Below are 14,669 nucleotides of genomic sequence, written 5' to 3'. Positions count from 1 at the left end.
GCTCTTAAAACGCTGCCCTTGGCCCCAAGGGAACCCCGCTGGCAAGGCGTCGGTTGGGTGTGATCAACGCGCTCGGAAGTCTAGGATGCCAACCTGCGGAACCACAGGCTTCGGGGAACATTAGGAGGCTCCCGATACAGCACACATGCCCCTCCTGGATTATCAGGGTGTTCACGATCGTCGCATTCTGTGATTTCTCATCTAGCCAAAATATTCATCAAATCTCTACTGCCCACACACTGCGCGCCAGGCACCGTCCTCGGTGCCCTTCTGGTGCTTCCCTTGTCCTGAGGCACAGAAACAAGGGACGACACGCGACAGGTAAGCAACACGCCAGCGGGTGACAGTGCACTGAGGATGCAGAAGGATCATTTTTGAAACAGCAGAGTTCACAGAGGGAAAGGGCGTCCCAGGCGGAGGCCGCAGGGAACACCCCGAGCGGGCGGAAGCGGGCGGAAGCGGGCACGCGCCCTGAACGGCAGGGACGTCAGCGCGTCGTCGGCGCGTCAGTGCTGCGTCAGTGCGTCAGTGCTGCGTCGGTGCGGCTGGGCGCGAGTGCGCATGAGCGGGGAGCCAGCGGGGGCGCGGGACGGGGGTGGGCGGCAAGTCGGAGGACGCCCGCGGTGGGGAGGTGGGGAGGCTGACGCGTGGCTGCAGGGCTCAGGGCAGAGAGCAGGGGCGGGATGCGGACCCAGAGCCTGACAGGCAGAGTCCGCCCGCGCACTGCTGGGGGGGGGGGGGGGGGGGCTCGGAGGCAGGAGGTGTCAGCGAGCACTGGCCTGAGGATGGGGACGGCAGCCTCTGCGAGCCCACCTGTGGGTGACGGAAGCAGGTTGAAGCTTTCAGGGGAAATGCTCTGCTTTGTATTTTAAGATTCTAGAGATGAGGTCTGCTCAGAATACTGTTACTGCAATGTTGATTTCTTTATAAAACCGATGTGTTAATGATAGCCGTGAATCAATTATGTGAACCAACAATTAATGAATCAACTGGGTTTTCATTTCTGTTTGTTTGTTTAAAGATTTTATTTGGGGGCAGCCCGGGTGGCTCCAGCAGTTTAGCGCCTGCCTTTGGCCCAGGGCCTGATCCTGGAGACCTGGGATCGAGTCCCATGTCAGGCTCCTTGCATGGCGCCTGCTTCTTCCTCTGCCTGTGTCTCTGCTTCTCTCTCTCCTCTCTGCGTATTCTCAGAAATAAATAAATAAAATCTTTAAAAAAAAAAAAAAAAAAGATTTTATTTGGGCAGCCCCCGGTGGCTCAGTGGCTCAGCGGTTCAGCGCCGCCTTCCTCCCAGGGCGTGACCCTGGAGACCCGGGATCGAGTCCTGCATCGGGCTCCCTGCGTGGAGCCTGCTTCTCCCCCTGCCTGTGTCTCTGTCTGTCTCTGTCTCTCTCTCTCTGTGTCTCTTATGAATAAATAAATAAATCTTTTAAAATATAATAACCAGTTGTGCCATCAATATGCACGCAATCTTGTTCCAAACAATGCCATCTTTTAAAATGACTGCTTGAGTAAACCGTTGTACCTCTTGCCTGTGCTCTGGGAAAAAGGCCTGGTGGCCTATCTTCCTTCCTCTCCTGAGAGTCTTTCACCTCTCCTGCTTGCAGCCCTTGTACCCTCATAGCTATGGAGAAGCCCCCAAGTGGGGGTCCAGTTCACTAAGCCACCTGGGGCACACTCCAGCCGGCCTCCATCCACTCCACTCCAGCCCTCCAACCCCAGTGGCCCAGTTGGGTCCCTTGCACAACCCTATAGGTGATGCAGGCCAGAACCCCTGCCTTGCTGAACTCCAGTCAGCCACTCCCACAGAGAGGTTACCTTTCAGCCACCGAGCTTCTTGGGATGTAGAAGTCTTCTCCTGCCAGGTACGCAGCAGCTGTGCCCCCTCCAAAGTAGGTTTTCCTCAGCAGAGGAGCCACACGATTATTCACCAGCAGGGCACCCAGGCCAGTGGGGAATCCAAAGAGCTTATAGAAGGAGAGGGGGACAAAGTCGGCCTGGTGGACCGACAGGTCCAAAGGTGAGGTGCTCACATAGGAGGCTGCATCGAGCAGCACGAACCACTTGCCAGGCACACTCACAGGGCACATCCGCCCAGCCTTGACCTCTCCTATCCAGGACAGGGGGTACCTGGTCCCGGAAAAGTTACTCTGCGCGGGGTAACAGAAGAGATGCGGAAGCTGGCAGTCAGGGTCACTGGCGGCAGTGGCCCGTCTCTCTGCCAACCGCATGTCCTCTGGCCTGACTGGGATGGAAGTGACGTTCATGGCCGTGGTGACCGTCCTCATGCCCACCACGGAGGTATGGCTGTCAGTGAGGTAACAGAACCGGCTCCCGCTGCACTCCGGGCCTGGGGACACCCACGGGAAGGCCTCCGCCACCAGTTTAAGAGCAGCCGTGCTCCCTGCCGTGAAAATCACACTGTAGTCCTCTGAGGAGGTGTGGAAGTGCGCCAGAATCCTGGAAGAAGCATAGCATCATGCCAATCCATGGTCTCAGTAGTGTCAAATGTTCAGGGGTAGCTGTATTTGACCTCTCACTCTCCCTTTATATTTAGGGAAAAACCCAGATCAGCTTTGCCACAATTACAAAGTTAGGGTAGGGGCAGAGCAAGCAGCAGGAAGAGATGACAAACCGGTTCAAGCTGGCAAGAGCAGCTCTGCCTCCCATGTCCCCACCCTCAATGGATAAGATAAAAATCCTGGGGCAGGATGCCTGGGTGGCTCAGCGGTTTAATGCCTGCCTTTGGCCCAGGGAGTGATCTGGGAGCTCCAGGAGTCCCACGTTGGGCTCCCAGCATGGAGCCTGCTCCTCCCTCTGACTATGTCTCTGTCTCTGTCTCTTCCTCATGAACAAATAAAATCCTTTAAAAAAAAATCCATGAGGCACCTGGGTAGCTGTCTATTGAGCATTTGATTCCTTTTTTTTTTTTCCTTTTTTAAAGATTTTATTTATTTATTTCAGAGAGAGAGCACACAAGCATGAGTAGGAGGTGGGGTGCAGCAGAGGGAGAAGCAGGCTCCCCACTAAGCAGGGAGACCAATACAGGCTTGGCTCCATCCCAGGACCCTGGGATCACAACCTGGGCTGAAGGCAGATGCTTAACTGACTGAGCCACCCAGGCACCCGGAGCATCCAACTCTTGATTTCAGCTTAGGTCATGATCTTAGGGTTGTGAGATCAAGCCCTGAGTCAAACTCCATGCTCAATGGGGAGTCTGCTTGGGATTCTCTTTCTCCTTTCCCGCCCCTGTCTCCCCCTGTGCTCATGTGCTCTCTATCTCCTTCTCTCTCTCAAATAAATGAATAAATAAATCTTTTTTTAAAAAGATAAAAATCCACAACAACCTCAACCCTAGAAAATACTCTCTCCTTGGACCACTCTCCTTGGTTCAGCTCTATTGCAGCAAGTTTTAAGTCACCAACTTGTTTCATGGTGCTTTTAAAATTGGCAGCCCAGCTTCCCTTTTAAATTGGAAATAACTTGTTATATTGATTCAAGCAACTTCAGGCACTACTTGGAAATTACTAAAAAGGAATATTACACATGGAGAAAAGGGGGGATGGATAAAACAAGATGCCCAATGAAACATGAAAGCCCAAAGAAAATGTTTTTCTTCTCTCTGAAAATGAGACTTAGGAAATTGGGTCCCTCCTGGTCATTCTGGCCCTCAGGCACTCTGGCATCAGCCTGAAGCTGCACACAACAGCTGTGCACACCTCAGGGCCACCCACCTGTGCTTCAGATCAGCCCTGCTCTGTACCTACTCACTCACACCTTCCCATCCCCTGCCCCTGATATTTGTCACTGTTCATGTGATCATTTACCCAAATGCGATCTTCCTGAAACCAACTCAGAGCCTTTGTGGGATGCAGTGGGTGGTAGGGAAGAAATCCATCCACCTGGGAGTGCCCACTCAGGCTGGCATCTCTGCCACTCACCTGTAGCGCACGTGTTCCACGATTTCGTGGGTGAGCTTGCTGCTGATATTCTGGCTGTGAGGATTACCTGGCAGGTTACAGAGACAAAGCCATCAAGTCACTACTTATGTTTCTCCTCTTGTGTTCCTCCCAAACCCTCTCTTTTGGTTTCTCAAAAAGTTAAGCATACAATTACTATATGACCCAGCCATGCCACTCCGATACACTCAAGAGAAATGAAAACACATGTCCACACAAAGATTCATGCACAGAAATGTTCAAAGGGAGGTTTATTGGTAAAGCCAAATTCTGGGAACAACATGAATGTCCATCAACTGATCAGCAGAAAGACAAGATGTTGTATATCCACACAACTGGAAAGTATTCACAACAAAAAGGGAACAATCTACTGGCTATGTCATGAATGAACCTCAAAAACATGCTAAGAGGTCACAGATTGTTTGATTCTATTTATATGAAATGTCCAGCAAAGGCAATTGTATAGAAAGATATTCAGAAAGTAATGGATTAGTGGTTGCCTGGGACTGAGGGGGTAACAGGGATGAATTATAAATAGGCATCAGAGGGGCAGCCCCGGTGGCTCAGCGGTTTAGCGCCGCCTGCAGCCCAGGGTGTGATCCTGGAGACCCAGGATGGAGTCCCAAGTCGAGTTCCACGTCGGGCTCCCTGCATGGATCCTGCTTCTCCTTCTGCCTGTGTCTCTGCCTCTCTCTCTCTCTCTCTCTCTCTCTCTCTCTGTGTGTGTGTATTCTCATGAATAAATAAATAAAATCTTTAAAAAAATAAATAGGCATCAGAGATCTTATGGAGGAATGAAAATGTCCTTAATGATTTGTTTTTTTAATATTTTGTTAATTTTTCATGAGAGACGCAGAGAGAAAGAGAGAGAGGCAGAGACACAGGCAGAGGGAGAAGCAGGCTCCAGGCAGGGAGCCTGACATGGGACTCGATCCCGGGTCTCCAGGATCACGCCCTGGGCTGAAGGCAGCGCTAAACCACTGAGCCACCAGGGCTGCCCCTAAATGATTTATAGTGATAGTAGCATCACTTGGTAGTTACTAAAATCACTAAATTGTACATTTGAAATAGATGAATTGTATAATATGTAAAACATAACTTGATTTTTAAAATACTTTTTTAAACAAACAAACCAACCCCTGCCCCCCACTAGTAGAACAAGATGGGATTGGGAAGAGCATTCTGGAGATGGAAGTCAGCTCATTGGCAGCCAGGCCAATGCTAGAACCTTTCCTCCAAGTTCCCTGACAGGTGGTTCTGATCAGTAATCCCAGGGAAGCAAGAACACATCCTCAGGAGGCTGCCCCTTCCCCAGCCATGAGACAGAGCCATGAACACCACTTCATCTAAATCCCCCTCTCTTGGGATCCCTGGGTGGCGCAGCGGTTTGGCGCCTGCCTTTGGCCCAGGGCGCGATCCTGGAGACCCGGGATTGAATCCCACGTCGGGCTCCCAGTGCATGGAGCCTGCTTCTCCCTCTGCCTGTGTCTCTGCCTCTCTCTCTCTGTGTGTGACTATCATAAATAAATAAATTTTAAAAATAAATAAATCCCCCTCTCTTGCCCTGTGTTCATACTCCTGCTCCTGGCCTTGTTCCCGCAGAAACACATCTAATTCCTCCAAATATGTGAAGGCGGCCATCACATCTCCCCTTAGCCCAGGCTCAAAGCTAACATCTCTACTAATTTCACTTGTCAATTTCTAGTTTATCTTCCCTCCTTCCATCTCTCCTGAGTGGGTCCCGAAGTATCATTACCTCCCTCAAAACACAGCCCCCCAGGTGAGGACACAGACCTCTCCAGGGGCTGGACATGCAGGAGCCAGGCACAAGCACTTCTCAGGAGCAGGACTACATGTGCACGCTAACGCAGTCTTGACTTTTTTTGTTTGTTCATTTGTTTTCTCATTTCATGTTTCTACCATGCCGTCTGGTCACACTGGATTTCTGGCCACTGAAGCTACCACTATTCCTTTTCCATAAGCACCAGTAACCTGTGAGACTTGGTACTTACCCGAATAGCCTCTCAACACTCTAGTTTTTAGCTCAGCACCACCTCCAGTCTAGATTCTGTCACCGTGCCCACAGTTAAAACTCTTGCAAAGAGTTAGAGAAGATTTGCGGATCTCTTTGCAAATCATGGATTAAAGTCAAGATAAGGACCCTCACTGGCATCTCCTCTAGAAACTTTTCTCTAGATTTAAATATCTGCTGGCTGCCCAGGATCATATTGGGGCATGATAGGATTGTCATGAACTGGGCAGCCCCAGTGGCGCAGCGGTTTAGCGCCGCCTGTAGCCTGGGGTGTGATCCTGGGGACCCAGGATCAAGTCCCACATCAGGCTTCCTGCATGGAGCCTGCTTCTCCCTCCGCCTGTGTCTCTGCTTCTCTCTTCGCTCTCTCTGAATGAATGAATAAATAAATATTTGAAAAAAAAAAAAAAGGATTGTCATGAACTGAGGGAGTCTGGTGAAGACCAAGGCCTTGCGCTCTGGAGCCCAAATGCCTGGAGATCCAGATCCCCCAGCCCCAGCACTTCCTGACTGAGTGGCCTCTGGTTAGCTCCCTATCCTCTCTGGGGCCCAGGAGTGAGAACAGAACCTGTACCTTAGCTTGTTGGATAGCAGCACCTGTACACTAGTTTGCTGGGAGAGCAGAGGGGGACGGTGGAGATAAAGTATCTGGAGCAACCGAATATGGTTTCTAGAGGAAACATCAAACTCCTCAGAGCGCCCTCAATGCCCCTACCTCTCCATTCAGGCCCCCTGCACTCTCCTCCCCTTCTCTGCACTCCGGAGCTAATTCCTGGACCCACTAATGGGTCTTGGTTCATGCTATTACCTCTGCCTGGAATACCCTTCTCCCTCTCTTCTCCATGTGAATTCCTGCTCATCCTCCAGGATCCACCCCACTCCTAAAACAGCTTTTTCTGACACTCAAATGGCCAATGCTGTGGCTCTGAAGCCACACCCCACCACGGTATCAGGGCCTTGTGTTCATAGCCCTTCATATAGCTGGTCATTTACATTTATATTGGAGCTCACAGGATTAGGTCCTGTGTACTAGGTCACAGCCCACGAAGGCAGAGGCAGTGCTTCCTTTGTCTTCATGTTAGCACCATGCCCCCAATACCAAAGTGGCCCAACAAACACTTATGGAGTGAAAGAATGAGGGTGCCTGGATGGTGTAGTCGATTAAGCATCCAACTCTTGGTTTCGACTCAGGTATGATCTCTCAGAGACATGAGATCAAGCCCCATGTAAGGCTCCTCACTCAGTGCAGAGTATGCTTGAGTTTCTCTCTCTCTCCCTCTGCCCCTCCTGCCTGTGTTCTTGCTCTCTCTCTGACTCTCAAATAAATAAATACATCTTTAAAAAAAAAAAAAAAGGGGGGGATCCCTGGGTGGCGCAGCGGTTTGGCGCCTGCCTTTGGCCCAGGGCGCGATCCTGGTAGACCCGGGATCGAATCCCACGTCGGGCTCCCAGTGCATGGAGCCTGCTTCTCCCTCTGCCTGTGTCTCTGCACCTCTCTCTCTCTCTGTGACTATCATAAATAAAAAAAAATAAATAAATTAAAATAAAAATAAATTAAAAAAAAATAAAAAAAATAAAAAAATAAAGGAGTGAATGTCCTTCCTGCCACCCTACCCTCTGCACTGCACTGTCCCCCAGGGTCATACTGCTGTCAAACACAGCACCTTTGTACTTCTGTGCCCTTCTGACATTGACCCGTTCTTCTGGAAGTAAATTGTGTCCCTGAGCCAATTCTTCCTAATCCTGGCAGCGCATGTATTATAGGGACTGACCTTTGGGCTTCCTTGACCACCCGCCCACCCCACGGGGCCTATTCAGTGCTACATGCTCAGCACAGTCCTGGTCTATTAATCCAACATTTGGTAAGCAGAGATATATCAGCTGAATGTAGTTGGCTCCTATTCAATGCAAAAGTCAGCTTTGGTGTGTTGTTCTTTACCATAAACATTTTCCATGAGATCATTAGTGAAGCTTGTGAGCTGACTCTGGGGAAACAACGTGGCTCCTGCATGGTCAAGGTAGACAGTTCCTGAAAGAAAACACAGAATAAAGCTGTGGTTGTTTTTCAGAGGTATTCTACTTATATTATCAGGATCTGGTCTGGGTGAGCTTGAGCAGTGGGACCACCAGGCTACTGATTTCTCCCAGCCTCTTGATAGGAGCTTCTTAATCCAAATAGTAAGCATGAGCAATGGAAGATTGCACTCTCCTGTGTAATCAACTTTAGTGCCCGGAGCAAGGCTGCCTGATTAACCAGCTCTTTTGCAAAACCAGGAACAGTATCCCACACACAGGAGGAGCCCAACAGACATTTGTCATTAATGACGGTAAAGTAATTTCACACGGATGACTCACTTCCTACCCAGGATTTCCTTGCTGCTTCCCCGGCGGTTGGTCGAGCTCTGAGTCTGCTTTCCCACAGTGAATTCGCCATCCCTCGACCCTGGACCAGTTCTGAGAGCTTTGGAAAATACTAGGATTGTAAACGATCTTCCTAGCCTCTTTCATAAACAGAGATATAGGCAAATTTAGATGAGAGGGAAATGCTGAGGTTTTCCCATCAGATGGTGGAGACCAGAAGGTTGGATAACTCACCGTGTGGGTGAAGGTGCTGGAAAAGAGGCCTGCTGGGACATGGCTGGTTGGAGGCTACACTGATACAGTTTCTTTATGGATAGTAGTTTGTCAATATGGGTTACACTTTCAAATGCAAATCCACAGGGCACCTGGGTGGCACAGTTGGTTAAGTGTCCAACTCTTTTTGAGCTCAGGTCATGATCTCAGGGTCGTGGGATCAAGTCCTGCATGGGTCTCCAAACTCAGCAGGGAGTCTGCTTAAGATTCTATCTCCTTCTCCCACTGCCCCTCCCCCATTTTCTCTCTCTCTCTCCCAAATAAATAAGTAAATCTTTAAAAAAGAAAAGAAAATGCAAACCCTCCTTGACCCAGCAATCCCTCTTCTAAGAATTCACCTTATAAATCCCCGTGGTTTGTGAAATGGCCTGCACATGAGGACACTTAGTGCAGCATTGTCTGCAGTAGCCAGAAACTGGAAATGACTTAAATGTCCATGAACATGTGTTTAAAATAAAGAATTCTTGTACCTCCATCTAGTACTTTTTAAGTACTGACGTGGAGTAAACTCTAAGATAACACTTTTGAGAACATACAGTGTGAATATTCATTCCTCCTTTCATTCACTTAAATGGGTTTTTTTCTGTTGTTTTGTGAAGAATGGATTTTTTTTTTGTTTCTTGTGTAACAGCTTTATTGAGATATAATTCCCATACCATAACATTCACCCTTTTAGTGGTGCTTTTAGCAGATCCATAAAGTTGTGCAACCATCACCATTATCTAATTTTTGAACAATTTCATTCATCCCAAAAAGGGAGCCCATACCCACTGCCAATCACTCCCCAATCTACCCAGCCCCAGCCCCTGGCAATCACTAATCTACTTTCTGTCTACAGATTTGTGGATTCTGGGCATTTCACATAAATGAAATTATATACTATGTGACCTTTTGTGTCTGCCTTCTTCCACTTAGCATCCATATTTTCATGTCATTCATTTTTATGACTGAATAATATTCTACTGTATGGACGCACTACATTTTGTTTATCCATTCATCCAATGATAAACCTGTGGGTGGTTTCTATTTTTTGCCTGCTATAAGTAATGCTGCAATGACTATTTATGTGCAAGTTTTTATGGGGACATCTGTTTTCTCCCATTCGGTCAGTTGTCCTTTTTTGGTGGCATCCATTGAAGCATAAAAGTTTTTAGTTTTGATGAAGTCCAATTTTTCTATTTTGGTTGTTACTGTTGCTTGTAATTTTAGTGACATAAGAAACCATTCCTAATTCAAGGTCCTGATGATTATTGCTTATGCTTTCTTCTAAGAGTTTTATATTTTTAGCTCTTGTATTTCGGACTTTAGTCCATTTTTAGTTAAAATTTTTAAAGATTTTAGTTATTCATGAGAGACACAGAGAGAAAGGCAGAGACATAGGCAGAGGAAGAAGCAAGCTCCCTTTGGGGAGCCTCATGCAGGACTTGATCCCAGGATCCTGGGATCATGCCCTGAGCCAAAGGCAGATGCTCAACCACTGAGCCACCCAAGTGCCTCATTTTTTTTTTTTCAGTTAATTTTCAAATACAGTGTGAGGTAGGGGTCTACCTTCATTCTTTTGTGTGTGGATACCAGCTGCCCCCACACTATTTGTTGAAGAGACTATTCTTTCCTCTATTGAATAGTCTTGGCCTTCTGTTAAAAAGCAATTGACCATAGATGTGTGGGTTTATTTCAGACTTACAATTCTACTCCATTGTTTCATGCATCTGTCCTCATACCACATTGTCTTGATTACTGTAACTTTATATAAATTTTACTTACTTTACTTTTATGGGAAGTGTGAGGCCTTCAACTTTGTTCCCTCCCAAGGTTGCTTTGGCTAGTTGGGTCCCTCCCATCTCTATATGAATTTTAGGATCAATTTGTCAATTGCTGCAAAAAGGTACCTGGGATTTTGGTTGGAATGACATTCAATCTGCAGATCAGTTTGGGGGGTATTGTCATGTTAGCAATACTTAGTCTTCAAATTCATGAATATAGGATGTCTTTCCATTAATTTAATCTTCCTTTATTTCTTTCTTTCAATGACATGTTGTAGTCTTCAGTGTTTGCTTTCTACTTCTTTTGATAAATTTATTTCTATGTATTTTATTCTTTATGAAGCTTTCCTTTATTTAATTTTCATAGCTTTTCTTACTAGTGTATAGAAATCAGGTTGATATTTGTATATTGAGCTTCTATCCTGTAACCTTGCTGAGCTTGTTTTTTAGTTCTAATAGTTTTATATGTGGATTCTTTAGGATTTTTTTTATATACAAGGTTATGTTATCCACAAATAGAAATGTTTTCCAATCTGGGTGACTTTTGTTCCATTTTCTTGCCTAATTGTCCTGGTTAGAACCCTTAGTATGATGTTGAATAGCAGTGGTGAGACCAGACATCCTTGTCTTATTCCTGATCTTAGAAACAAAGCTGTCAGTCTTTTGCCAGTAAGTATGATATTAGCGGTGGATTTCTTGAAGATAGCCTTTATCAGGCCAATTAAGTTTCCTTTTATTTCCTTGTTTATTGTATTTTTACATTCAAGAAATGTTTATTGAGTAATTACTGTGTGCCAGGCACTATTCTAAGTGGTAGAGACACAACAGTAGATAAAAAAAGCTGGAGGGATCCCTGGGTTGCGCAGTGATTTGGCGCCTGCCTTTGGCCCAGGGCGCGATCCTGGAGACCCGGGATCGAATCCCACGTCGGGCTCCCGGTACATGGAGCCTGCTTCTCCCTCTGCCTGTGTCTCTGCCTCTCTCTCTCTCTCTCTCTGTGACTATCATAAATAAATAAAAATTTAAAAAAAAGCTGGTATGATAGTGACAGAGAAAGACCATAAACAAATAAATGTAAACTGTGTCAGTTAACAGATGTTATGTCTCAATTACGTGATAAAAAAACTGTACACACTCATATAAATATAGACAACAACTAAAAAGAGACACAGGACACAAATGGCAGGAGCTGACCCTGGGGCAGCCACCATGGCTGTGGCTGGAGTGAGAGGGGGCTCCCTGGCCCTTTACCGTCCTTTGGCACCTTTGGAATGCTGTGTAAAGATACTACCTAACCCAAAAAAATTAGTTTTAGAATAACGTTCTCTTTAACTGAAGATTCAGAAATACAAATGCACCATACCAAAAGACAGGCTTCTGTCTAGGTACACATCAGGGAGATGCTTTTGTGAAGCCCCGGGGAACATGTGAAACCTAAGGGGTTCCCAAGGAGCACCACGTGTCTTGCCCACAGTCTTCTGCAGGGCCAGGAAGACTTTTGGGAGAAGGCTACTTTGGCCTTTGGTCAAGTAGTTAATTTTGCAAAACCAGTCAGCCCTGTTAGATTAGCTAGAGATCTGAGAAGCCAGCTAGCACCGTGGTTAACAGTGCAGAATCCAAGTCAGCCAACCTGACTGAATTTTGCTCTACCACTAACCACTCTGGATCCCTGTTCCTTCACCTGCAGATGGGATGCGGGTTAAAAGAGTCTGTAAACAGAGCCCAGTTTAGTGCTTGGCATATAGTAACACCCACTGAGATTTGACTGTTATTAGAAGAAGCAAGCAAACGACCCCAAAACCCACTGGTATTGGGTCTTCAAGAAGGAAATTCCAGGGTCTCTTCTAGACCTTGCCTCTTCAGTTCTCAGTTCTATACAGGTGAGTGGCTATCCATCAGTGCTCTGAGACTTCAAGAACCATTTGTACCACATCTGAAAATTCAATATGCTCCTTTCACCAAGACAAGGGAATTCCCAACCAATTGGTTAGGCAAAATGTTTCAGCATTTAAAGATTAAGCATGTAATTATCTAGAGCTACCACGTAACCAAAAAACTCTCCAGCCTGCACAAAAACTATGAGGAGAAGGAGGAAGGGGAAAAGAAGAGGAGATGAAGGTTATGTTATTTTGTTTTGTTTGTTTTTCCCTGATCTGTGAGAGAAAAAAAGTGCGTGCTTATGTTCCAAGACTCCCAGCCATGGAAGGGGTGGGTTTAATTCACAAAACTCTACTTGAACTATTAATGTAGAGGAAATGCTGGGAACTTGCACTAGGTAGATAGATAGATAGATAGATAGATAGATAGATAGATAGATAGATGATAGAATACAAAACAGTAGATTTTTTTAAAAGATTTTATTCATTTATTCATGAGAGACACAGACAGAGAGGCAAGAGACACAGGTAGAGAGAGAAGCAAGCTCCCTGCAGGATCCCGATGTGGGACTCAATCCCAGGACCCCAGGATCACGCCCTGAGCCAAAGGCAGACACTCAACCACTGAGTCACCCAGGTGTCCCAATATGGTAGATTTTAAAGGGGCTCTGAAGCCTGGGATCCTGGCTATCACATCTAAATTTTACATTTAAGGGAAAAGGTGCTGCTCTCTGAGGGACACAAGTAAACAAGTACGGGCCCAGAACATACTTCTACTTCCCCAGGGTAGTCTTCAGGGGAGAGGTCAGCCAGTGATGGGTGTGAGGGACCAGAGCTGGAGGGATTAGGAGATTAAGCAGGTGTGGTGCAGAAATAATTATGGGCTGCACCAAAACAGCCTCTAAACTTTCTTCAAAAGAATGGGGAGCCTCCTTCCCTCCCTCCACCTCTGTGGGTGTTCATTGTCCCAGTCTACTCCTAGGGTGGAAATTTCCGTAATACAAACTTTCAGAGACAGCAGGCAGAAGCATTGGGGTGAGGTGCTGTCTCCTCCAGGTGGATGTGCCACTAGGAAGAATGGGCAGGTGGTAGAGAGGAGCCAGAAGGCCCGCGGTCTCCCTCCCGAGGTCCCTACTGAGGTACAGACAGGAGACGCACAGAGCGGAGGCCACAGCCCTGAAAGCCCTCCAAGAGGAAAAACCAGTCACTCTCCCAAACTGGAGAAAGTGACTCAAAAGAGCTGAAATCAGCTACCCGATTAATGAAATATCACGCCAGGGTGGCTGTTGCGCCACAAGCAAGGAAGCAGTCACCAGTTAGTTGCTCACTGCGGCAGAATGAGTACGAGTCAACTCCGGCCGCCACCACCGAGCCCACTTCACCTGCGCGCCCTCCCGGCCCCGCCCGCCGCGGTTCTGAGGCTCGAGGCCGCCCCTCACTTGAGGTCCCTTAAAAGAGCGAGTCCCTACACAGTCCCCACAGGGGCGAGAGCCCTCTCGCCCTGCAGCAAGGATGAAGCTCGACTTAAAATTCGACCAGCCTGTTCCGTCCTGCGGAAACCCAAGGGATGTGATCCCGGCCTTGTGTCCAGTTTACAGGCTCGCCCTGCCCCGAAAGCTCAAAGTGCCCGTTTTGCGAATGGGAGGCGCCCGGCGAGCTAGAGCTCGGAGGCAGTATTCCGGCTGCACGCCGGAGAAAACTGAGGCTTCGCAAATGAAAGATGCGTGTGAGCTCAGTCTCCAGAGGCTGTAGCCTCTGGGTCGCCACGGCGCGCCCCCCGCCCCGCGCCCTGGCCACCCGCGCGCTGCACCTGTTCGCTGGCGGGCGGGCGGGCGGGCGAGCGCCCCAACAGCCGCGGCGGCAGGACATCCCCGCATTTTGCAACCCTAGCTCCGACCTTTAGAGCAAGCCTGGGCCAAAGGAAGGAATCCTAAGGCCGGCCCGCGGTGGGCGAGTAGGAGCAGGTGAGTAAGGAGTAAGGTAGGGACGAGGCTGGTCCTGCACCGCGGGAAAAGCCCAAGGAGCTAGATCGCAGGAAATCTGGGCTGCAGGTGGGACCTCGGGGAGCCGGGTCCACGAAGCGGATGCGTGGACACGTCTCTCCAGGTCTTTCGGTCCAAATGTATCCCAAATAAGGTGAGCCGCTCCACCTAGAGCCAAAGCTCCTTCCACCCCAGTTCCAGAACCCGCGCGCCCGCCCGGTCCTCCCTGCCGGGTCCGCCCGCACAGGTGCCCCGCCAGCCTCACCTGCCAGGCGGCCGAATTCGCGCTGGCGCAGCTCCCGCAGGCTGCGCGGCCCATAGCCGTAGGGGAGCGGCCGCTCGCTCGACTCCCGGAACCGCGCGAAGGCCAGCAGCTCGGGCCCCGGCGGCGCAGCACCCTCGGCCATGCCTCGCGCCGTCCC

The 14,669-nt window shown here is 48.5% G+C and overlaps 1 protein-coding gene across 1 annotated transcript in view; it reads right to left on the bottom strand.

Annotated features, from left to right (window-relative positions):
- Nucleotides 1-14,669, bottom strand: part of MOCOS (molybdenum cofactor sulfurase) — a 53,589-nt gene extending 38,920 nt beyond the window's left edge. Inside the window, exons 1-4 of the mRNA XM_077900506.1 lie at nt 14,513-14,669; nt 7,931-8,020; nt 3,942-4,008; nt 1,819-2,460 (exon numbers count right to left, since the gene is read on the bottom strand). Of these exons, the coding sequence (XP_077756632.1) occupies nt 1,819-2,460; nt 3,942-4,008; nt 7,931-8,020; nt 14,513-14,654 (941 nt within the window). The 5' untranslated portion in view covers nt 14,655-14,669. The remainder of the gene's footprint in view (nt 1-1,818; nt 2,461-3,941; nt 4,009-7,930; nt 8,021-14,512) is intronic.

This window comes from Canis aureus, chromosome 6, assembly GCF_053574225.1.
Source record: "Canis aureus isolate CA01 chromosome 6, VMU_Caureus_v.1.0, whole genome shotgun sequence".
Lineage (NCBI taxonomy): Eukaryota > Metazoa > Chordata > Mammalia > Carnivora > Canidae > Canis > Canis aureus.
This window is presented reverse-complemented; position numbering and strand designations above follow the sequence as displayed.